General features: G+C 44.0%; 1 protein-coding gene across 1 annotated transcript; it reads right to left on the bottom strand.

Annotated features, from left to right (window-relative positions):
• Positions 1 to 630: 630 nt before the first annotated feature.
• On the bottom strand, positions 631 to 23562 carry LOC147462882 (serine/threonine-protein kinase SRK2A-like). The gene is made up of 10 exons (XM_086485868.1): positions 23017 to 23562; positions 22604 to 22738; positions 22441 to 22515; positions 3809 to 3910; positions 3654 to 3707; positions 3439 to 3531; positions 3269 to 3361; positions 1884 to 1988; positions 1436 to 1534; positions 631 to 1307 (listed from the first exon to the last, which is right to left on the bottom strand). Exons 2-10 carry the CDS (start codon positions 22721 to 22723, stop codon positions 1020 to 1022), a joined length of 1029 nt encoding a protein of 342 aa, XP_086341994.1. The 5' UTR covers positions 22724 to 22738; positions 23017 to 23562; the 3' UTR covers positions 631 to 1019.
• Between the last annotated feature and the right edge of the window lie 710 nt (positions 23563 to 24272).

The raw sequence follows: 24272 nt of genomic DNA, 5'->3' as shown, positions 1-24272 counted from the left end.
TGTGCATCCTCAGGTTGTTGATAGCAAGCTGGTCGAATCTTTTGCCGACAAAGACATTGGCATCAGATTTGATGGGCCTACTCAGCAAGTTTGCGTGCAGTTTTCAACTCATTCGGGGTCATGTTTTAAGGTGCAACTCAAAAACCTCATTTTACAAGGCAAAGGATGCCCCTCGCATTCAATGTGAAGCTAAGGATGGTCAATTCTTGGCTCCATGTGTCTATCGATCCTAAATCTCAACAGAAGGCAAACCCTAATTCATAACACTAGAACCACCTCCCCTCACCTAATGTATGTGATGTGTCGGATCACTGGTAGTGCAAAGCACGCACAAATGTGATTGGCACATAATATGTGCAGTATTCCATGAGAAGGTAAGCGGCCCTTGCCTGACCATGTATCCTGGGTCCAACAGACCACCCATAGGAGAAAAACTGTATTCACTATCTGGCAACCCACGAGACTTGTCCGGTATCTTTAATCACACGCTCAAACCAATCAGATAATTGCACAAATGAATGGATTCATCATTACAGCATATTGTGTCTTTTACAACACATCAAAAGAAAAAATACATACTAGCCGATCCTTCAGTTCTTCATCTTACAATTTCAAGGGCAGAGCCGAGCAAACAACCCCAATGTAGCATTTCATTCTTGTGCATCAATAAAGAAACCCAAAATCAAGTTTCTCTGTCCAATGTTACATTATATGATATAATGTCACATACTATGATGTAAAGATTCAAACCAGAGACTAACATGGAGGCCCCTGTGAAAATTCCCATGCTGTATATCTTCAGAAAGAGCTGAAAAAGGCCTTTGTTCTCTAGGCCTTGGAATCTTACTTGATGCACAGAGAAAAAGAAACGGCTCAAGTAAAGAGAAACTAAACTCCATGTCTGGATAGGAAGAAGCAGAAGCGAGCTCCCTTTCCAACCCTACCATCTAAAAAGAAGCCTACAAATGGCATATACAGAAATGAGCTAGAAAAAAATTTACAGCTTTGAATCAAAGTCATCATCTCAAGTTGGAGCAATCAAACTCTTCACTGTTTTCTACATCAAAAAATTCGACTTCGTCCAACGCATCAAGCATCACATCTTCCTCAGCATTGGAAGTTTGCTCTCCTTGAGGAGGTGCAGGTTTTGTTCGGGCCTCCTCCAGGATGCAATTTATCTCCTCTATGGTTTGTAGGGGGTGGTTGGGATCCTCTCTATCATATGTAGGGTCAGAACCCAACACCAAATCTCGTGGTAAGTTCTTCAAAAAAAATGGGTGCCTCATTATCTCGGGTATCTTTATGCGCTGCCATCAACCAGCCAGATTTTAACAACATTGGAAAGAAATTTTTAAAAAACTCATATCAGGATAAACCACCATGGCTGTTCTGACAGAGTTAAGTTAAATATATCCCCATAAAAAAGTTTGCTTACCTTGGTTGGATTGGCTACAAATAAGCGCGATAGTAGATGTCGGCATTCTGGCGAGATCTTGCAATAGCTTGGTATTATATATTGAACGTTCATGATCCGCTGCGGTAAAGTAAAGGCCACAGATCAAAAACTGAATGATTATGGGAAATACATAAAATGCAGGGGACTTCCCTACGTTGCTGGGCACACAAAGCTGTATTAGTTATTTCCATGGGAATTGACTCAATTGAAATAGGATGCAAGCATATTGGTGAGGCAACAGCAGGGGGGGGGGGGGGGGGGGGGGGGGGGGGGGGAGAGTTAACAACATAATTCCAAAACACCCAAGGTGGTAAGAAGGACAAAAAACAGTTAAAGTTTACTGCTTTGAAGATTGTAATATGAAGAAACAACATACTTCAATAAATTTCTGTAAGTGATGCTTGTAGCTATAAGAGAAGCAGCTTACCCCAATCGTTTTCCGGAAGTTCTTGGGGTCATCTGCATCCTCGAAGGGGTAGGCACCCACTAGCATTACATACAACGTGACACCACATGACCAGACATCTGCAGTCTAAATACATAAATGTGACGCAAATTAGTCGAGCTCTGAAGATATATCATGACCCAAAACATCTTTTTCATAATCCCAAACAAGAAAATACACCAACAGCCTGTTCTGCACACAAGCATAAACAGCTACCATATGAGCGACAAGCCAGCATATAGCTCACTTAGCACTAGTCAAGAGGCTGAGCTCCCCCGACCAGTCGAGGATTTCACGGACAACATGGTTTTGTCAGATGGTGGGAGTATTAAAATCATAAGGACAAGGATTCTTTTCTAGGAACCCAAGTTCAAATTCATTTATGTAATAAAAAGGTTGAAACCTCCATGACTCGTTTAGAATTAGGTACATAGACCACCAGCTGGAGGTTAAGCCCTTATTGGTTCTATGGCTGAGAAGTCGGATTGATGTTTATTCCTTATGCTTGTATGGCTTTTGTCTAAACACCGGTGCTGCAGGCTCCCAGACCAGGGCTTATGGTTCTATGGCAAGATGCATCCTAGGAGGCTACAAAATGAACCATGTTTTGGCTGCCACCATCCTACCTTACTCCAGAAGGTGATTTATGAGATTAAGGTGGCGCATTTTGCCTCAGTGAATTGACACTGCAAAACTTTCAGGATTCGTAAATGAGGTGGCTTAGCTGAAGCGGTGAGATAGGACTACCTTAATTGAGCCCAATCACAGCTTAAAAAACGGACCTAATTCAACACTGGTCAAACTTTGCAACTCAGCCACAGCCCAATCAGGTCATTGTGTTATAAGAGATAAGAGGATCAGAAACAAGCAGCTTACTAATTTACAGCCAATCCTTGAGTGACGACTACACTAAAATCAACTACATCATGAGCACCCTATTGGGTCTTACCTGCTAAAACACAAGCTTTCCTACTTACTCTATGTACTTGCCTTCAGACAAGAACCCTCACCGACAAATCTACAAAGATTTGCAACAATACATTAACCTAACAACTCTCATGCCACATTTCAACATCAGGGCAGCTCAGTAATAAGAAGCTGCTCTCGGCCTTCTAGAGACAGTTGGGGCACAGATGAAACTCAAAGCAGCAGTGTATGCAAGCTTAAAGCATGATGCTCTAAAGGATAATAAACTACCTGCATATGAGACAAACTACTCAATGATAAACTCATGTTTCAAGATTAACTCAGAACAGACCTCACATGGCATGTAGAGAGAATCTAGCTTCTCAGATTATTTTATAAAAATAATGTAGCTCATGTTCAGTTTATCTACTTGAGAACCTACCAACTTAAGTAGCAAATACCTTTCCATCATAGTTCTGTCTTGAAAGAACCTCAGGAGCAATGTAGGCAGGTGTTCCCACAGTGGACTTTGGTGCTGAATGCAATACAGCAGACTGCAACAAAGCCAACTTATCGTTCAGGAAAATGCCAAGAATTGCACCACATGCACTCTACCTGTTCAGCATGACACCTTGGAGTAGCCAAAATCACAGATCTTAAGCCGTGGAGCTGGACTCCCATCAAGCAATGTGTTTTCCAGTTTCAAGTCTCTGTGGCATATATGCTGCAAGACAATAATCCTCAACCTTTCACACATTGGAATGAAACCCACGAGGATGTGCATTGAAAATTTTAACTGTTTACATCATGATACCTCAACTAAATTAAAAAGGTGGATCTTTTTACCATAGCATGGCAGTAGCTCACTCCTGAGATCAATTGCTGGAAGAAGAAACGAGCCTGTGTCCAAAAAGCAGTAGCCAGTGGTTTCAATGAGAAAGGAAATGCGCTTTCCAACTTATTTGAAAACATTCTTAAGAAGGATCGTTAGTTTTACAAACCTCATCTTCAGTAAAACGCCCAGCATCGCATATGCGCTCAAATAGCTCTCCACCAGCAGCATACTCCATTACTATGGCCAAATGTGTATTGGTCAAGCACACCTAGGAAAGATTGAAAGTTCATCAGCTTTTAGTCATGTTACTCTACGTTCATAATAGAGAAGCCAAACTCTATCAAATAACAGTAAAACGACAGTCATGAACATCGAGGTTTTGGAGCCTTTTATTTGAGCCAAATTCCATGTCTGCCTATAAAACCCACTTTGCACAAATCAGGAGGGTGGAAGAAATCTGAATATTGAATTTCATAACTAATAACCCAGTTATAGTAACGGTAACAACCAAAAATAGACAAAGAAAGCAAAATGAAACGGGGAGCGGAAACAGGCACCAATTGGCATTTTTTTGACTATATACTTCCAATTGTGACATGGACTGGGGATTAGAACGGGTCAATGGCAACAAAAAGGGGGGACCCAAAAATGACCATTCCCTATGAATATGAACCATATCAGAGTGTCCCTCAAAGGACTTGCATCTGTTGCAAATTAAGTTTTAGCCTCACGTGACAAAACCACCATGTAGTCGCCCTAGAGACATCAAGAAAACGAACTACCGCAGAAATGCTGGTATGTACATGGCACCAAGTTATGCTATACGGACCTCTAGTAAACATGTGAAGCAGGAATACAGAGCTACACTCTAAGCGAGTCATGACAAGAACATTGTCACTAAAATGCTGCCTTTCCAAACTCGTGAATGCACCACGAACATGACCTTCCAAAGCTTCGCAGTCAAGAGAATGTGTTGAAACACGACTACACAATAAAACAAATGGCATTTCTAGTTTCTTGGTGGTCTTGTTATGCCAGAAACCCAAGTGACAAACATGTAACGAGTGTCACAAACTGCTGGCGTGTCAAGCCACTGAAGAACAGAGCCACTGTGCACAACACCGGCCGAGGGGCCTAAACCCTAAGAAGCAGGAGTAGAAGAAGATGATGTGGAAAACTGTACGGAACTCAGAATTTCGCGCTGGCTTGTTGACGTCGCAGACTGTACGAAATTCAGCATTTCACGTTGACTGCTGACGTGGCAGATTTTACAGACTTCCGTAATTTGCGCTGACAAGTGATGATGTGGCACTGTACGGATTTCCATAATTTGCGCTGGTAGCTTTTGGGCATCTGCTTTTGGACCATATGCTTTTGAGTTTGAAGGCTTTTCATGTAAACTGCTTTTAATGGCCAAGGGCCTTTAAATATGAGGCTAGGGCTCATTCTCTAGCACGCTTCAGTGAAAAGGTGAAGAGCGTGGAATACCGGCTTGTATTGTGTTGATGCAATATAAAAAAATACCGAAAGGGGCGCCCAGGTTTGGGGCCTATAACAAACTGCTCATGTGTCAAAGCCTAAAGAATGGAGCCAACTTACAAATGTGGCCGAGGGGCCTAAACTGTCACAAAGTGATGACGTGGCTGCTCGAGAGAAGAAACCCTAACCCTAATTTCTGCCAAAAACCCTAATTCTGGAAACCCTAACCCTAAAACCTGCAAACCCTAATTCTGCTACCAAAACCCTAAAACTGCAGAAACCCAAATCCTAACCCTAAGGGCAGCAGGGAGATTTTCTGAAAATTGCGTTGGCTGATGACGTGGCAGGCTGTACGGATTTCCGTGATTTACGTTGGCAACTTTTTGGCTTTGCTTTTGGACCAGAAGCTTTTGAGTTTTAAAGGCTTTTTACTGTAATTGCTTTTCAAGCCAAAGGCCTTTAAATATGAGGCTAGGGCTCATTCTCTAGCATGCTTCCTGGAGAAGGTGTAGAGTCTAGAGTACCGGCTTGTACTTTGATGATGCAATATAAAGAAATACTAAAAGAGGCGCCAAGGTTTGGGGCCAATACTCTTTGGGGTGGAATTCCGCCACTCCCTGTCGCATGTCAAGGTTTGGGGCCAATACTCTTTGGGGTGGAATTCCGCCACTCCCTGTCGCATGTCATCTCTCTCTTTCAGTTAAGTTGTTATTGAAGTGCTAAAAGTCTGTTCAGTCTGTTCTTTTCTATTGGCACGTGGTGCCCGTCTTGTGACAAGGCCAATACTCTCTGGGGTGGAATTCCACCACTCAGTGCCGCGTGCTCTCTCTCTCTTTCAGTTCAGTTGTTATTGAAGTGCTAAAAATCTGTTCTTTTCTATTGGCACGTGGTGCCCGTCTTGTGACAACGAGACAGGCACCACATGCCAACTGAAAAGAACAGACTCAGACATTTAGCACTTCAAAACAACTACACTAACAGAGAGACACTTCACACGAGACACGGAATGGCATAGTTCCACCCCTAGAGTGCACTAGCCCCAAACAGTTGTGCCCCTTTTGGTATTTCTTTATATTGCTTCAACGAGGTACAACATTGGCGGCTCTGTTCTGCATCTCCCGTGGGTAGAATGCCAGAGAATTAGTCTTGAGTACATATTTAAATGCCCTTGGCCATCCAAAAGCAGTTTACATGAAAAGCATCAAGTCTAAAAGCATTTGGTCCCAAAAGCTAGCACCAGAAGCTACAAGCGGAAAATCTGGAAATCTGTATAACTGCCATGTCAGCATGATTCTAACCCATTTTAATAACTAGGCCACCTAACAAAAATCTGTAAGTTGGTAAATCCTTCTACTTCTTATGCTTCTGCAAGGGTTTAGGCCCCTTGGCTGGGAGAGCTACAAGTCAACTAGGGGAGTCCTAATCCTCTAGGTCTTCAATGGCTTGACATGTCAGCAGTTTGTGACATCCCCCCTTCTTGAGAGAGGAGTACTTGTCCGTGATTATATATGCAAAACAACTCAACTTGGATCCTAAAAAATCCGAGGGTCATTCAGTTTTCTCATTCCATATCGGAGCTCTCAATATTCTGATGTAGCAAAATTAGCCATTACAGCCATACCGCATTGATCTACAATGGGTGTCTTGATGCACTAATGTTCCATACCCAAGCCATCTCACCCAATTAAGAATATTCATTAGATGGCATACCACGATGCAACACAGATGCTTACATATGCATGTTACAAGACACAGAAACATACAGTCGCCGATGAACACTCCCCCCGCAAATAGCCATCTAGGTCTCGGCCATGAGGTATTCAACGACTCCCTCATTACTCTTCCCGCAAATAACCAGGTCCGGGCCATGAGATATAGAGACCTTTTGCAACCAAACGCTCCCCATACCGCAGCCTACATCGCTTGGAAGTTCCACGAGTGAATACTTCTCAGACTATATCCAATTTTCTTTCAAAACTCCTCCCGCACATAACCAACGAGGTCCGTGCCACCAACAAGGTCCGTACCACGTTTCGATCATTGAATACTCCTCTCACGAAAGCCCGAGCCATGAAATATTCAAACATTATCAAGCATCAATTCTTCTATTCAACACTCCTTCCAGGAAAGAACCATGAGTATCCAAAAAAATTCCAAGAATACTGGAACCAGTATCAAAACCAGAATCAAGAAATCTCAAATCAGTACCAAACACGTTCAAAACGGATCAAAACCATTTCAAGCATATTTCCAAATGATATTCTCAAACAAAGTTCAAGAAGTATCTAAATACAAAGCCATTGTAAAATTCAATCAAGGATTTCTTCTGACACTCAAACGTTAAGCCAAGAGAGCATTGCAATTGCCTAGCTTCATAATGTGGAAGTTTGCCTTTCCATGGTACCCTTGGATAGTGACCGGAAGGGAACCAATGAGGGGTACAACCTTTTGAGTTTGCCCTGTGGCTAACTCGGCTTCAATTTCTCCTGCAAATTGGTCATACTCGAAGTCCATCTTCTTGAGGAAGTCTGGATGGATAAAATTCTCAGTGGCTCCGGGATCAAAAGATAAGTGCTTTGAAGCTCTTGGTTCTTCCACAAGCTCTGCACAATTCATTGGAACTTAATTCCATAAAGAACAAGTCCAATCGCAGTTTGACCTTTTTTAGCCGGAGGTGGTCCTGAGGTTCTATCTGCTCTCTGAGCACGATGTGGCTCTAATTGTCAATCTGCTCTTTGGGGACAATTACAAAAATTATGTCCTAAGGGTCTATCTGCTCTTTGAGGACAATTACAAAAATTATGTCCTGATTGAAAACATCCAAACATCAGCCTTCTTGTAATAGACTTTTGCATTGTAGCTCGTCAAATGAGGCCTTTGCATTGGACTTTCACGAGAATCCCAAGAATTTGTTCGTTGTGGCCGAGGATTCTGATTGTTTGCCAAAGGATCTTCTGTAGTAAACTCTAGCTTCCCTTTCATAAGCTTGTATCCAACCGCAGCATGGTCCAGACTCCATAAGATCTTGCATTGTTGAAACTTGTATAGAGAGACAATATTCTTGTAATGGTGATGGCAATCCAATTGTATATTGCTCGCATTGGTCCTCCAAGGGAATCACCTTGAAGAAAGACACCGGAAGGTAAACATGAGGAACCTTTGGTTGTAGTCTTCCATGGTTTCTGTAACAAGCATTTTCAAGTTTCCCCATTCTAACAAAATCTGGATTTCGAACAGGGAGGTCATGTAGCTTCGTGCAAAAATAGTCTTGAAAGCCTCCCAAGTCCTTGGAGCATGCGACTGGGTAGCGATTGAACTCCACCAATGCATAGCATTATCTTTGAGAAATCCCGCGGCTCGACAGATCTTTGATTCCTGGGTGTAGTGCCCCAAGGCATAGATGTTGTCAAACTGTTGTAGGAACTCCAAGGCTTTCTCTCTATCTTTCACTCCAGAGAAAGTGAAAAATTTTATTGTAGTTCCACCATCCATGGACATAGCGTTGTTGAGAGAGAAAAATACCCTCTTCTGATTCAAATCGTCGGTCCAAGTATATAATGAAGTCATACTCACAAGGGAGGCGTCCCGAGGAGTGGGGACAAGGGACGGGGCTCAAATGGATTTTGTGTAAAAAACAGGGCGGGGCGGTAAGTGGGGACGGGAAGCCCAAAAATAGGTGTCCTATGTGACTTTGAATGAAGTAAACCTTGATGTCTCATCTCAAACTCCTTGACAAGGGCCTTCATAGTCCAACGGATGTGCTTGACAAGGCTACCTGTGATAACAAGATTCATCCACATAGAGAAAGCAGCAAGGCAGATTGCTCTAGTGCACCTGAGAGGAACCTTGTGTCTCCCTTCTCAAAGAGGGTGAAAGTGCTGATATTTATCCATAAGAAAGTGTTATCAAGAGCGAGAACATTGAAGGAGCCACAAGCCATGACTCGTCGATAAAGTATGTACACAAGAAAGTCCTTGTTGGCACGTTACCACCATGTACATTGTACCATCCGTTCCCATGCACCAAAAGGCACATAAAGTGAGGTAAAACTTGCAGTTCACGTTGTGTTCGTGTCACAACGCAACAATACTCAAGTCCTTGTGTGACGTAGCAGGGATAGGCCTGCAAGACTCTTCTCCCTCTCTGTGTATGTGTGGCATTGCAAAGTTCTCTCATGTGGTAGAGAATCCTACAGGAGTCGAGCTAGTTTGGCGTCAAGTATCCATTGGATTGGAGGCCAGTTCGTGCTATTGCTCTCTATTTTGACATTTCTAGGGAGGATAGTCAACATCCCTTTGTTGAGTGTTCTCTTGGGTCTTTCTTTCCTCTGTATTGCTTCATGCTTCTTGTCATCCTCTGTCCCCTCATGATCCAATTTTTACAAGCACCTTTTGAAATGTTGGTTTGTCACAAAGTGCTGACATGTCAAGCCACTAAAGACCCAGAGGGTTAGGACTCCCTAGCCCTAACCCTAGCCGATTTACTATCCCGGTTGAGGGGCCTAAACCCTAGCAAAAGCAGAAGAAGCAGAAGTTTTTACCAACTTATAGATTTTCATTGAGTGGCCCAATTATTAAAATGGGTTAGGATTAAAATAGGTTAAATATAAAAATCTTAACCCCCAACAACTTATGGAATTCTCAATTGATGGGGCCTAAAATAAAGCAATCACACGCACACTCCAACTTGTGTAAAGACTGATGACATGGCAGGTTGTAAAGATGTCCACGTTTTGCACTGACATGTTGACGTGGTAGCTGTCACCAGTGTGTGACTACTATCTATCCTTTTTGTTGATTTCTTTCTTATTATCTATTTACTTTCACTTTTTGGAAACACCCCTCGGGAAATCTAACTGCCCTGCATTGCATAGCTAGTGTGGAACTGTCCAGAGGGAGTCCAGGCCTGAGGGCAAGAGAGCACTAAGGTTGGACAAGGACTATGGTTAGCCAAGTGGGGTCATTGACTAGCCAAAGTGGAATCCTTTGCTACAGAGGCTACATTTCAGTTCTGGATGTGGCCGCAGTGTACAAAGAGGGTCGGATGACCTAGAAAGATACAATGGCAGCATCTCCTAAAATTTAGGGAACTGCTATTTTGGGACCTGAAAATGTCTTCGCGTCATTACGTGCAGTTTGACATGGGGATCATTTTGTTACTCTGTGGCCAAGTCAACAGAGGCTGCAGGTGAGATATTTTTAGACCCGAGGGTCTAAAGCGGGAAAATGCACAAATGAGTGACACTTGGCACTTTGAGGCCAGTTTACTACTTATAGAGAAGGCAAAAACGTGATTTATAGCTGGGAGGCTCATTTTGCAAGTCTCTGTCACAGGTTAAGAGCTATGGAGTGCTTGCTTTCCCTCTTATGCACAGTGCGGTGCCAGGAGTGATGCCCTGCACGCTACGCACTGCCCTCTCTCTCCCCTTTGGCAGTATGTTATGCCCCTCTAGTGGGCTCTTCATTTGACCAATGTACAGTTGTGTGGGTTCATGCGCGATTGCCGAGGCAAGAGCCTCTTGCACAGGTACTGGATTAGCTAGCGGCTAATCCCCCCGCAGGTACAGGTGAATTCGGAGAGGTTTCACGCCAGAAATCTCGTCCGATTCAAAGGGCAAGTAGCCCTACAGGTGCGGGAGCTCGAGGACTTGCTAGGGATGCGACCGGCACGCGAAACGGAGCCCGAAACAGTGAATTACAGCCTGCTGTGTATTTTTGCAGGTTTAGGGTTTTGGCCCTAAACGGACCCTAATACCCCCAGGAGGTTCGGGGACGCAAGGGAACCGCTGTACAGGCGATCTGGCGCATTTTCAGGGCTGAAAACAGAGAATTCAGCGTGCTGCAGATTCTCGCCAGGTTTTGCAAAGTGCCCGTATGCTTCGGGAAAGTCGGTCAATGCGTGGGAATACTGACCGTGAAGGGTTCTAGTACAGTTATGCTGCCGAAATCGGGCTGGAACAGTGGAAATTCAGCCGAGTTTGTGCGGGGCAGCTTGTAGGAACCACAGCGTTTATTCCCTCTTTTGAACAATAAAGAAATACCGAAAGGGGCGCCTAAGTTAGGGGCCAATCTGGTGTCTGTCTACTCATACAGGTGCAATCTAGCAGCCTGTATCCCTCTCCCCTTTGTTGTGTCTTGAAAGTACAGGTAAAATAGACGACTAATAATGGGTGAAAGCTAAATCAAGGTTTAAAGTAAAGTCTACCCCCCTTTTTGGATTGAACAGGCCGGTTACATGGTTCCATCGACGGGATTAAATCACTTTTTCCCATAGAAGTGAGCCTTGGTCAGTTTTGGACTTGAAGACACAGGGGATCATAGACCAGACACAGGGAATTGTAATTATGGCTGACAGACCAGATGATGTGACTGAAGAGGTTTCCTCTTCACAGGGTCAACAGACACATGAAGTGGGTGAGTCCTCAAGACCACCACAGACTGATGATGATATATTCAGGACCCAGTTGGTTACTGCTGTGGCTATGTTCACACAAGTAATGCAGAATCCGAGGTTTTTAGCCTTTCTGCAACCTCCTGTTCCGTCTCAGCAAGTTGGGTCACTGGATCATATTCAAAAGCCTGTTAAGGCTCGAGCACAGGTGATTCATACCGCACAGTCAATGGAAACACCTGTACACTTGACGGAGAACATGCAGTCTCCACAACGTATGCCTAAGGTGCAAGAACAGGTGGCTGAGATGCCAGTTTTTCAAGCTGTACCAGTTCAGCCCGCCACCTTTCAGCAGCCTATAGCTGGTTCTAATGGGCAGGGAAGCAACTTACAGGCTATGCAACAAGTCTTCCCACCACCTTCAGTACACCCTGACTATTTTGGAGGTGGATCCGTATTTCAGAGCATGGCTGGTCATGCACCTGGAAATCAGTTTTATACGCCAGGAACAGTGTTTGCGGGTGCTCAAACGATGATGCCTAACCCCATGTACAGTGTCATGGGTATGCAACCAGGGTTTCAAAGCACTCAGGGACAATTTGGGATGCCACAAGTAAATTTTGGTATGGCTGGAATTACAAATCAGCAGCCAAATATGGCATTTCCAGGTCAAGTTAATAGCGGCCAAGGAACACAGATGAACCCTATTAGTGTTCCCATGTTTCAGTCACTTCCATATGACAATTTAACGCCGCTGGAGAGGCCAACTCCGTACAAAGAAGGTGGCAAAGGAGTGTCATTCACGACCTTTACAGGGTTTGATGACAGGAAGAAGGCTCTTTCATTCCTCCAGCAGTTTGACAAGGCCTATGCAGGGGGAAACTTTACCGAGGCTTCAAAGGTCCGCAAGGTAGCCACTTTCTTGACAGGGAATGCGGGACAATGGTGGACAACTTTATTGCTTCAAGGGCAAGCTCCGTCCACATGGATTTACTTCAAGCAGATTTTTGCAGCAGCATGGTTATCTGATGATTTTGAAGCAGATGTCATGACAGAATGGCACCAGCTTAATGCTGCCACTTGCAGAAATCTGGATGATTACAATCGGAAGTTTTGGAAAGCTCTACTTCCAGTAACTCCCTATAGGTTTGTGCCATTGACAGAACAGATTGAAAAATACTGTTGTGGCCTACCCAAAGGATTGAGAAAATACTGCACGAAGACAAAAGTCACTACTTTGACGCAGCTCATCGAGGTAGCAAACACTGGCAATGGTTTGCTCAAGGGAGAAGATTGTGAATTTAACACTGGCGTCAAGGCAGGATCAGGCAAGAAAAATTCAGCCAAGAAGCACGTTCCCAATGAGGCTCCTAAAGGGACTCAGGAGTCGGCCAATGCAGGGAAAGACAAAGCTACGGCTGAATCAGAAAAAGGACCAGCAAAGAAATGGAAAAGACGTTTTCCTCGCAAGTCAGAAGAGCAAAAGAAGGTCCTAAGGACAGAGAACAAATGCTTTATATGTGAGCAGCCTGGCCACATTGCTTACAACTGTCCTACAAAGAAAAGGCCAGCTGATTCTGAAGACAAGGAAGACAAGAAAGGAAAGAAGCCCATGGCTGGTCTAGTGCCAGATATGGTGGGCGACAAGCCAAATTCAGATGCGAGTGAGCTTTGCAGAGCATGGGGAAAGGTTAGGGATCAAACAGTGCTTATCTTCTTTGATCCAGGTGCCAAAGCCAACTTCATTTCCCCAGAATTGGCTTCAAAGTTGGGAATCAGACCTGAAGAGATGGGGTATACAGCAGAGGCAGGTTTGGCATGTCCTGGCCATACAGAGGCTGTGACACCCATCATTGGAAAGTTGCGTCTACATATCCAGTCCTATGTAGATGCTGAAGAATTTTACATCATGCCACTGGACGGATGTGATGTGTTGTTAGGTATTCCTTGGTTATTTCGTGTACAGGGAATCATGGATGCCTACAACAAAAAGATCACTGTACAGAGCAGGGGAAAGACTCACATTCTGGATGTAAAGCTTAAAGGGGAGTCTATTCCTACTGTATCAGCTTCTGCTATTACTTCTGTAATGAAAAAGCATCTTTCTGCGTACTTGGTTTTTGCACGTGAAGTGTCAGATTGTGATGAATCAAATTTATCTGTGCTAGATAAAGAAAGGTCAATGTTTTTACAACAGTATAGTGACTGTTTTTCCGATTCATTACCGTCTCAATTACCGCCAGAGAGACCCGAGGACCATGCGATAGATTTGGTGCCAGGCTGTAGCCCACCAAATAAGCCTCCGTACAGGGTTAGTGCGGCTCAGCAGAAAGAGATAATGGGCCAAGTACAGGAGCTGTTAGAAAAGGGGCTGATTCAGCCCAGTTCATCTCCATTCTGTTCTCCAGTGTTGTTGGTGCAGAAAAAGGATGGCTCATGGCGTATGTGCATCGACTACCGTGCACTGAACAAGAATACCATCAAGAATAGGTTTCCTATACCTAGAATTGATGATATTATGGACAAATTAGAAGGAGCAGCTATGTTTAGCAGGATAGATCTAAAGAGTGGGTATCATCAGATCCGCATTAGATCAGAGGATGTGCACAAGACTGCTTTTAGAACAACGTTTGGCCTTTACGAATTTTTAGTGATGCCCTTTGGTCTCACAAATGCTCCTGCTACGTTCAATAGGATGATGGACAGAATTTTCCGTCCACACCAGCAGTTTGTTGGTACATTCTTTGATGACATGATAGTCTACTCAAAGAATGAAGAGGAGCATAGGCATCACTTGGCCATTGTATTCAAAGAACTACGCAGTCATAGGTTGCTCATCAATGCAAAGAAAAGTGAGTTTTTTCTGGAAGAGATTCACTTTCTGGGACACATTGTCTCAAAGGATGGTGTCAGAATGGATCCTGCAAAAGTTGAAGCGATCAAGTCATGGCCAAATTTGAAGACGGTGCATGATGTCCGAAGCTTTTTGGGACTATGCTCCTATTACAGAAGGTTTATCCGAAATTTCGCTGAGATTGCTTCACCTTTACATGCTCTTCAAAAGAAGGCAGTCACCTTTAGATGGACACAGAAAGAGATTTCAGCTTTTAATCTCTTAAAGGAAAAGATGACTTCAGATCCAGTCATTGTGTTGCCAGATCTTAGGAAGTCATTTGTGGTCCAGTGCGACGCCTGCGGTACTAGCATTGGTGCAGTACTAATGCAAGATGGCAGGGTAGTAGCCTATGAGAGCAGAATTTTGCAAGGGCCAGAGATGACCATGCAGGTCTATGAGAAAGAGTTACTGGCTGTGATTCATGCGCTCTTAAGTTGGAAACACTACCTGCTAGGTGCAGATTTCGTTGTCCAAACGGACCATCAGACCTTGCGATACTTCTTGACACAAACAAAGTTATCTGAGAAGCATATGCGATGGGCAAATATCTTGTCCATGTTCCATTTTCAGATTGTGCATGTGGAAGGCAAGAAGAACGTTGTGGCTGATGCCTTGTCAAGGAAGCCACAAATTTCAGCTGTGTCGATTCCTTATCATCATGAACTTGATGATATGAGAGAACAGTATGCAAATGATGAAGATTTTGCAAGGGTCTTCGAGCAACTAATGGATGGACAACGTCATGAACACTATCTTCTTAAAGATGGGTTCATGATGATGCATGGCAGATTGTGTGTCACAAAGCCATTGCGACGCAAAGTTATGGAAGAGAGTCATGTCCCACCGTATGCAGGGCATCGTGGTATCGATGCTACAGTTAAAGCGGTTGAGACATTCTTCTATTGGCCTACATTGAGAAGAGATGTGGATGCCTTTGTGCGAGAATGCCTAATATGCCAAAAGGTCAAGTTTGACAGGCAAAAGGCACCAGGGTTATTGCAACCACTACCTATTCCAGATAAACCATGGGAAAGTATTGCTATGGATTTTATCTTTGATCTTCCGAGAACGCAGACAGGAAACGATGGTATTTGGACCATTATTTGCAGATTCAGCAAACAGGCTCATTTTATTCCTGTCAGGAAGAAGATAAAGCCAGATCAGATGGCACGCTTGTTTATGAGCAATATTTTCAAGTATCATGGCATGCCACAGTCGATTATTAGCGACCGTGATCCACGCATGACTAGTTTGTTCTGGAGAGGCTTGTTTGAGAATATGGGTACCACGCTCAAATTCTCTTCGTCATTTCATCCTCAAACAGATGGGCAGTCAGAAGAGGCAAATTCTACTGTCCTAGATCTCCTGAAGTGCTATGTGTCAGAGCATAAAGGAAAGTGGGAGCAGTATTTGCCATTGGTGGAGTATGCATACAATAATACAGTGCATTCATCAACTGGCAAAGCACCTTTTGAGATAGTTGAAGGTGGCAAGAAAGTTCCTCCCATACTGCATACAAAGGACAAGATATTTGAAGCAGATAAGTATGTTCAGGACATGGATGAAATGTACCAGAAGGTCAAAGTGGCCTTAGAAAGGACTCAGGCAAAGCAAAAGAAAGCAGCTGATCGTCACCGTCGTGAAGTAGTATATTCACTTGGTGATTGGGTGCTTTTACGCTTTGAAAAGGCAAGGTTAAAGAAGATGAAGGGCAAGGAAAGACTGTTTCCAAAGCTCAGCATGCGTTACTATGGGCCTTTTCAAGTATGCGACATAATCAGTGATGTTGCATATAGGCTGAAATTGCCTGACCGTTGGAAGATTCACAATGCGTTTCATGTGAGTCTTCTCAGACCCTATGTGGGTGATGTGCCAGAAGATATGCCAGCTGAAGATCAGCCGGAAGTCGAGGAACTTGACGAGATCTTGGTCCCTGAACAGATTTTGGCACACAAAGAAAGGAAAGTGAAAGGCAAGGTTGCTAGGCGTTACTTGGTAAAGTTCAGAAACTATCCACCAATGGATGCTAAGTGGATGGAAGAAGGTGAACTTGCAGAGTCACCAACTGTGTTATCACTTTACCTGGAAGCCTTCGATTTGCAACCTACCTTGACCCCTTGAGTTTCAAAGCTAAATGGATTGTCAGTGTGACAATGGCTTTTGAAACAAATGATGTACATGGTATTTAAAGTGAGCTCAAATCAAATACCTGTTACATGAATGTTAGAGCTGTACAGATTGTCAGTTTGGCAATTGCTCTTATGGAATGTCCAAAAGTTTGCTTAGTGCTATAGAAGTGAGTATTTCTTGTCAGTTTGTCAAGGATACAGTGATTGCTTCTATTGAAGAGTACATGTGTAACTGCATTCTTAAACTGTCGGTTTGGGTATGCTCGAAAGTGTTACGGGATCCAACGTGTACTATAAGACAGTGGCAAAATGTGCAGCTACCATTTTGTCATTGGAAAGTTAGTGACTCAAAGCAATGGCAGAGTGTGAAGCTACCACTATGTCATTGGGACAGGGTTCACACGCAAGCAATACATGAGTCGACGAGGTGTTGAATACACCAGGGTTGACAATGAGCATGTATGTGTCGTACATGTGTCGACAGGTGTTGAATACATCAATGTTGACTAGGAGCTTGTACGACATAGATGCAAACGAGGACGTTTGAGATTTCAAGAGGGGGGTATGTCACCAGTGTGTGACTACTATCTATCCTTTTTGTTGATTTCTTTCTTATTATCTATTTACTTTCACTTTTTGGAAACACCCCTCGGGAAATCTAACTGCCCTGCATTGCATAGCTAGTGTGGAACTGTCCAGAGGGAGTCCAGGCCTGAGGGCAAGAGAGCACTAAGGTTGGACAAGGACTATGGTTAGCCAAGTGGGGTCATTGACTAGCCAAAGTGGAATCCTTTGCTACAGAGGCTACATTTCAGTTCTGGATGTGGCCGCAGTGTACAAAGAGGGTCGGATGACCTAGAAAGATACAATGGCAGCATCTCCTAAAATTTAGGGAACTGCTATTTTGGGACCTGAAAATGTCTTCGCGTCATTACGTGCAGTTTGACATGGGGATCATTTTGTTACTCTGTGGCCAAGTCAACAGAGGCTGCAGGTGAGATATTTTTAGACCCGAGGGTCTAAAGCGGGAAAATGCACAAATGAGTGACACTTGGCACTTTGAGGCCAGTTTACTACTTATAGAGAAGGCAAAAACGTGATTTATAGCTGGGAGGCTCATTTTGCAAGTCTCTGTCACAGGTTAAGAGCTATGGAGTGCTTGCTTTCCCTCTTATGCACAGTGCGGTGCCAGGAGTGATGCCCTGCACGCTACGCACTGCCCTCTCTCTCCCCTTTGGCAGTATGTTATGCCCCTCTAGTGGGCTCTTCATTTGACCAATGTACAGTTGTGTGGGTTCATGCGCGATTGCCGAGGCAAGAGCCTCTTGCACAGGTACTGGATTAGCTAGCGGCTAATCCCCCCGCAGGTACAGGTGAATTCGGAGAGGTTTCACGCCAGAAATCTCGTCCGATTCAAAGGGCAAGTAGCCCTACAGGTGCGGGAGCTCGAGGACTTGCTAGGGATGCGACCGGCACGCGAAACGGAGCCCGAAACAGTGAATTACAGCCTGCTGTGTATTTTTGCAGGTTTAGGGTTTTGGCCCTAAACGGACCCTAATACCCCCAGGAGGTTCGGGGACGCAAGGGAACCGCTGTACAGGCGATCTGGCGCATTTTCAGGGCTGAAAACAGAGAATTCAGCGTGCTGCAGATTCTCGCCAGGTTTTGCAAAGTGCCCGTATGCTTCGGGAAAGTCGGTCAATGCGTGGGAATACTGACCGTGAAGGGTTCTAGTACAGTTATGCTGCCGAAATCGGGCTGGAACAGTGGAAATTCAGCCGAGTTTGTGCGGGGCAGCTTGTAGGAACCACAGCGTTTATTCCCTCTTTTGAACAATAAAGAAATACCGAAAGGGGCGCCTAAGTTAGGGGCCAATCTGGTGTCTGTCTACTCATACAGGTGCAATCTAGCAGCCTGTATCCCTCTCCCCTTTGTTGTGTCTTGAAAGTACAGGTAAAATAGACGACTAATAATGGGTGAAAGCTAAATCAAGGTTTAAAGTAAAGTCTACCGCCCTTTTTGGATTGAACAGGCCGGTTTCAGTAGCTGTACACATTTCCGTGATTTCCGCTAGCAGCTTCTGACGCTAGCTTTTGGGACTAGATGCTTTTCATGTAAATTGTTTTTGGATGGCGAAGGGCCTTAAAATATGTACCCAAGGCTAATTGTCTAGCATTCTACATGCGGGAGATGAGTGCAGAGCCGCCAGTGTTGTACCTTGTTGAAGCAATATAAAGAAATACCGAAAGGGGCACCACGGTTTGGGGCCAGTGTACTCTGGAGGTGAAACTACGCCACTCCATGTCTCGTGTAAAGTCTCTCTTTCAATTTAGTTGTTTTGAAGTACTAAATGTTTGTCTCAATCTGTTCTTTTCAGTTGGCACGTGGTGCTCGTCCCATTACAATGGTATCAGGATTCAGAGCTCCAATCGTGTGCTTTTCTGAAAGATATTGGTCCTTTCAAGAACAAATAGATCAAGATGGCATCTTTGGATTCTACAGAGTACTTGCAGTTTCTCCTCGACGAGCTCCGCAACATACTTTCGTGGCATCCTCAACAGAATCTCCTAGTCCTGCAAAGTTTTCAGCAGTTCCTAACTTACATGTTGCTCCTCTAATGCCTCAGGCCCTTTGACACCAGAAAGTACGAGAGCGTTTAACCGACAACCTACTTAGTCCTCTATTCTAATGGTGGGAATTTTTAGGAGCATGATATAGTTGTTTGACCTTGATCCGGTGCAACCGCCGTTGCCACCACCAATGCCTCTTGGGTACAATGGTTGGAGCCAACCAAAAGATCCTAAGAATTGTTGGGAGGCTTTTGGCATGATCAATTGTAAGCCTATCTCTCGTCCTACGGAGCCCAAACAAAAGTTGTCCTCGTATGACCCCTTAGATGTAGCTGATGCTCCTAAATATCGAAAACTGGTTGAATCTCTCATTTGATTGTTGAACACCTGTCAACTTACTTCTCAATTCCATTATGCAGAAGCCCGCCAAGCCACAGTGCAACAAGGTCTTTGGATCTTGCGATATCTGAAGCAATCGCAGTCGTTAGAAATTAGTATGCCGCTAGAGGTCTTGACTCCAAGTGCCCAATGCTTTCTTCCGATCTTTCACCCCACAAAAAGTGAAAAATTTTGTAGTAGATCCACCATTTTTGAAGTCCTTAGGTTGAGAAACTGCTCGTACAAGTAGTGGATAATAGGAATGCGCATATGAGTTCCAACTATGAAACATAGGAGGAGGTGGTGGCAAAGGTGGTGCGAGATCAAGTGTTGCAACCATCCGACAAACAACTCCCCAATTGGAATAGAAGCGTTTATAGATTGCGAAGAAGCTCTTACGATGTCATGTGCTGAAAGGGTAGAAGACCTGAGGCATGACAGGCGGTAGCATGAAATTTAGGAACTGCTGAGAATTCTACAAAATCGGTGATTTTTGTCGAGGATGCTTCAAGAGAATGTCGTGAAGTTCATTGATAAGAAACTGCGAGTACTCGCTAGAATCCAAAAACACCATGTTGTCTGTTCCGAAAGAACCAGTTAGCTTGTCAGAACACCAATTGACTGAAGCTCTGATATGGTTGTTACATATCCGGACACCACATGCCAAACAACAGACAAAACTGGAACAAACTTTAGCACTTCAACACAACTTGAAACTAAGAGAGAGAGAAATTCCACACATTAGACAAAGAGTGGCAGAGTTCCACTCCCAAATGCAATGGCTCATCGGCTATCCTTCTAATAATCCTTTAAATACTTCATAAGTTACTTTGCAACGAAGCTAGCTTGCAGTTCCCGTTGGAGATCTACAAGTTTTGGATCCTCAATCAATGATTCTTCAAGTTGATCATCTAACTCATCTTTAGACGATATAGAATCTCTGTTGTGGGTGGGATGCTTTCTCATTCCTGATCGGATACTCAGACAGAATCATGTCGTGTGTTGCAAAAGTCCACAGAAGGACAACCGACTAACGCTCTCATATCAACCGGTTTGGCACTGACAAGATGGTAATTCCATGGCAAACGCACGAACAAAACTGAAAAACTAACACTTGAACTTGAAACAAACTGAAGTCGCAACACAAAATGGCGGAGTTCAACTTCCGAATGCTCTGGCCCCACCAAAGTCTGACACCCAGCACTTCTTTTTATGTTAATAGTCATAGAGTACAACAGCCGGAGTGTCTGCTCTGCAACTGCACCATGCACTAATCTGCCAGAGTAGACCCCCTATGCGTTAAGTTATACGCACTATAGCCCAAAAGTAATTGATACAAAAGCTTGACGCCCGCAAAAGTAGAAATCCTAAAACATGGCGCCCTAAAAAGCATACAGGTCAACTACTTTTAAAACTGCTGCTAAAAGCTGCCACCTCACTTCCGTGACTTTGGCAGTAAATTGCAGCTAAAATACGGGCTGCCACGTCAGCACCGTATGGACGCACTAGGTCTTTTTCTCTATCCCTTGCCTGTAGGTCGGGTGCCACATCATCACTTTGTGATAGGGCATGGTAGTTCTTTGCGAGTATGGCTATATAAATCTTTCTTAGAATATTGCACACCAGGAACTTCTCTCTTTTCCTTGCAGTAAATCCTTTAAAGCACAAAAATACCCATGCACACGCTTCACACATGCACATAATTCGACGCATATACATATGCACTTAACACGCACAGACATATACACATAGATGCTCACACACTTGCACACATATATGCACGATTCACCAGAACACACACAAGTGGGCACAAATGAACACACACGAGAGATGCATCAAAGAACACAAACTCACGTGCACAAGGCAAATGCACCAACACACGCACACTCACACCCACCAATGAACCTTGCGATGTAGTTTGACATAAAACATTTCCTGGTGTCAGCCATTTTGAGGTTTTGAAGCTTAAAAGTTCTGTTTGAATGCAAGAAAAAGCAAAATAGGTTTCATGTGTGTGCATTAAGAGGGGGTGGAGGAGGGAGGGAGGAGGTGGAGACAGGAGGGAGGAAGGGTGGAAAAGATCAAGTGCAAGTGTAGAAGAACCAACAAATATCAGTATTAATCAACATACAACACACTTTGAACTTTTACAAAGGTAAATTTTAAATTGGATCGTGCACAACTTGTTTTTTGGGATTGAAAGAATAATTTAACTGAGAAGTTACATCAAACATGGTATAGATACAATAGTTTGAGCTTTAGATGAAAGGGACATACAGAATAAAGATCAAATGATATTAAAATAAGTCAGGGCTTTAATCTCTAGCCCCAAAAATCAAGTAATAATGCTAAGCAGGCTATAGCAACTAGTCACTAGCTCTAGAATCCACTTTAACATATCATGGTCTGATGTTACATGCACATCTCAGTGCAGCATCTGTCTCATCACAACAGAGATTCTAGTGGCTTGACCGCCACAACTTCCACATGCTTTTTTTTTTGGGTATTTTCAGTATTTGGTTATTGATCCTTGTGTGCTCAAGGGTGATAAGAATTGCAAATGTCCTCGACAATGCTTGAGGGTTTGGGCTTCCCCTCGAAAGGAAATTTATACTGATGCTCACCCTTATCAAACACTTTGTTCACACAAAAACCTTCCAACAACTATGTCCCTCAGCTCAAAAGGTCACAAAGCAATACAGATGATATAGCCTGTGTTTTTGGGCTTTCTTTACTATATGATTGGGGCAAAGCACACTCTAGAAGGTTCAGCATAAGCTAGTAGCCTCCATGAACCATCCAAACATTCCCAATGCAACTTTAACAAAAAGGGGTCGAAACCACAACATCAATCACTCGGAATTCATATGTCCCAATGTTCAAAACCCCACAAATGCATCAAAATGACAGCAAATGTACCCACTCTACAGATCCTGCAAATTCATGTGGCTCTCACCTCTTTGAACCGAACAATGTTGGGATGCCTCAGTGAACGGTGATTGATGATCTCCCTCTGCACATTCTGGTCGATCTGTCCATACATCCCAACCCACAAGTCGATTAAATAACTGTATCATAGAACCAATCAAGCTAAACACACATAATGGTGGAGTTGTCACCTTGTCTCCCCTTTCTATGTACTTGATAGCCACAAGCTCTTTGGTTCGCTTATCGCGCATCAACCGTGCAACCCCAAAATTACCAGCTCCGATGTCTTTCAGATGCTCGTATCGATCCATTCTCGTGTGCTATGTCTGTAAAGGAGAGTACTCAAGACTTAGCGTTGTACTGAAGCTAAAATGGTGGGGTGGGTGATATCCCTACTGTAAAAGGGGGAGCTTCAGCATATTGACACTTTGGGTACTTCCCTAATTAAGAGTGCACTGAAACACAATTAAGCCCTAATTAAGCAAGCTTGGACAAGATTAGCTACTTTAATAGAGCTGGCTTATGCGTGAAGCACTCGGACGCATTAATGATAAAAAAATTCAAAATCGTGAAAATGGCGTGCTTGGTGGAGGGCAACACTTACTCTTTTGTCTGCTGATCAAGAAGCAGATCGAGAGAGAGAGAGAGAGAGAGAGAGAGAGAGAGAGAGAGAGCTCGTTAAAAGGGCAATTCACAGAAAGACAGAGAGAGAGAGCGAGAGAGCGCTTGTGAAGACAGCAACAAAGATCCGAAGTAGCCACCCCAAATGATCTAGAGAGATAAAAAGGATGCGATTGTGTGAGGAAGATCGGTGCGCGTATGCCCGCGTAGCACAGAGAGAAGAGAGCGGGGGTTCGTGTGTGCAAAGGAAGGAAGACGACGGGATATTGTGGTGGCGATAGCTTTACAGAGCGGGATTATACAGATTTGCATGTACACAACTACACGCGCATAGCTGGCAATTGCTGGGCTGCAAGCAGGCATGGGAAAGCCTCGAGAGAAAGGGCTGCGCGTACTCTGGAGAGAGAGAGAGAGAGAGAGAGAGATACACTGGTCAGAAAATGGAGAGAGGAGCTCACTGCGCTGCTCGAGGGGCTAGTCAGAGGAGGTAGAAAGAGGAGAGAGGAGAGCGCGCACGCCAATTTGACTGAACCCCTTTGACATATGTCTTGAGACTTGGAGGTCTTGCATGCACAAGATCTAATATATATTTCTTGCCGCACATTTCAAGAGCCATCTTACTTTCCCATACCCATATCCCGCACAACCCAAATAGAATTCTTTTTTAGCACAATCCACTTTTCCCGTGCACGGTGATACAATGAGCGTCCGTGAGCGCTACTAGGGTTGCTTCACCACACTCAAACCTATGACCTTATTAACGGAGAACGAGTACTCAATCAATCAAGTTAGCCCTTTGGAAAACCCAAATAGAATTCTTATTTCAACTAGTATGCTCTCTGGAGCGAGCTTTTTTTTCTACTCTCCCTCTCCCCTCCCTCTATCTCCTCTCTCTCTCTCACACACACACACACACACAATCCCTCTCACTCTCTCTACCTAAATCTCTCTCTCTCTCTTTCTCTCTCCCTTCCTCCTTTTTATGTACCTCTCTCTCTCTCTCTCTCTCTCTCTCTCTCTCTAGATGCACCCTCCTTGTTCATCACACAAATCGAGATTATATGCCCCATCACACAGGATTTGATTCAAATAGACACCAAGAGGACTTGGACAGAGCCAACACAAGAGCTTGGCACGAAGATGGCTTTCTACATAGATCATCTTCTCCAGCTAACAAAGGATAGCTATGTGATCAAACCTGCCTATATGGAAAGTCATTTATCCAATGGGATACGATGT

The sequence above is a fragment of the Adiantum capillus-veneris genome, chromosome 2 (assembly GCF_014529385.1).
Source record: "Adiantum capillus-veneris isolate H3 chromosome 2, ASM1452938v2, whole genome shotgun sequence".
In the NCBI taxonomy this organism is placed as follows: Eukaryota; Viridiplantae; Streptophyta; class Polypodiopsida; order Polypodiales; family Pteridaceae; genus Adiantum; species Adiantum capillus-veneris.
The sequence above is the reverse complement of the archived record's forward strand: the minus strand, read 5'-3'. Positions and strand labels throughout refer to the sequence as shown.

Bases quoted from the DNA above. Each gene is read 5' to 3' on its own strand.
- LOC147462882 (XM_086485868.1), bottom strand. From the start codon at position 22,723: ATGGATCGATACGAGCATCTGAAAGACATCGGAGCTGGTAATTTTGGG. The intron at 3,532-3,653 runs GTAAAAAGATCC...ATTGTCTTGCAG, and splicing joins TGAGCTACTGCCATGCTATG to CATATATGCCACAGAGACTT. The intron at 3,362-3,438 runs GTGTCATGCTGA...GCTTTGTTGCAG, and splicing joins GTGATTTTGGCTACTCCAAG to TCTGCTGTATTGCATTCAGC.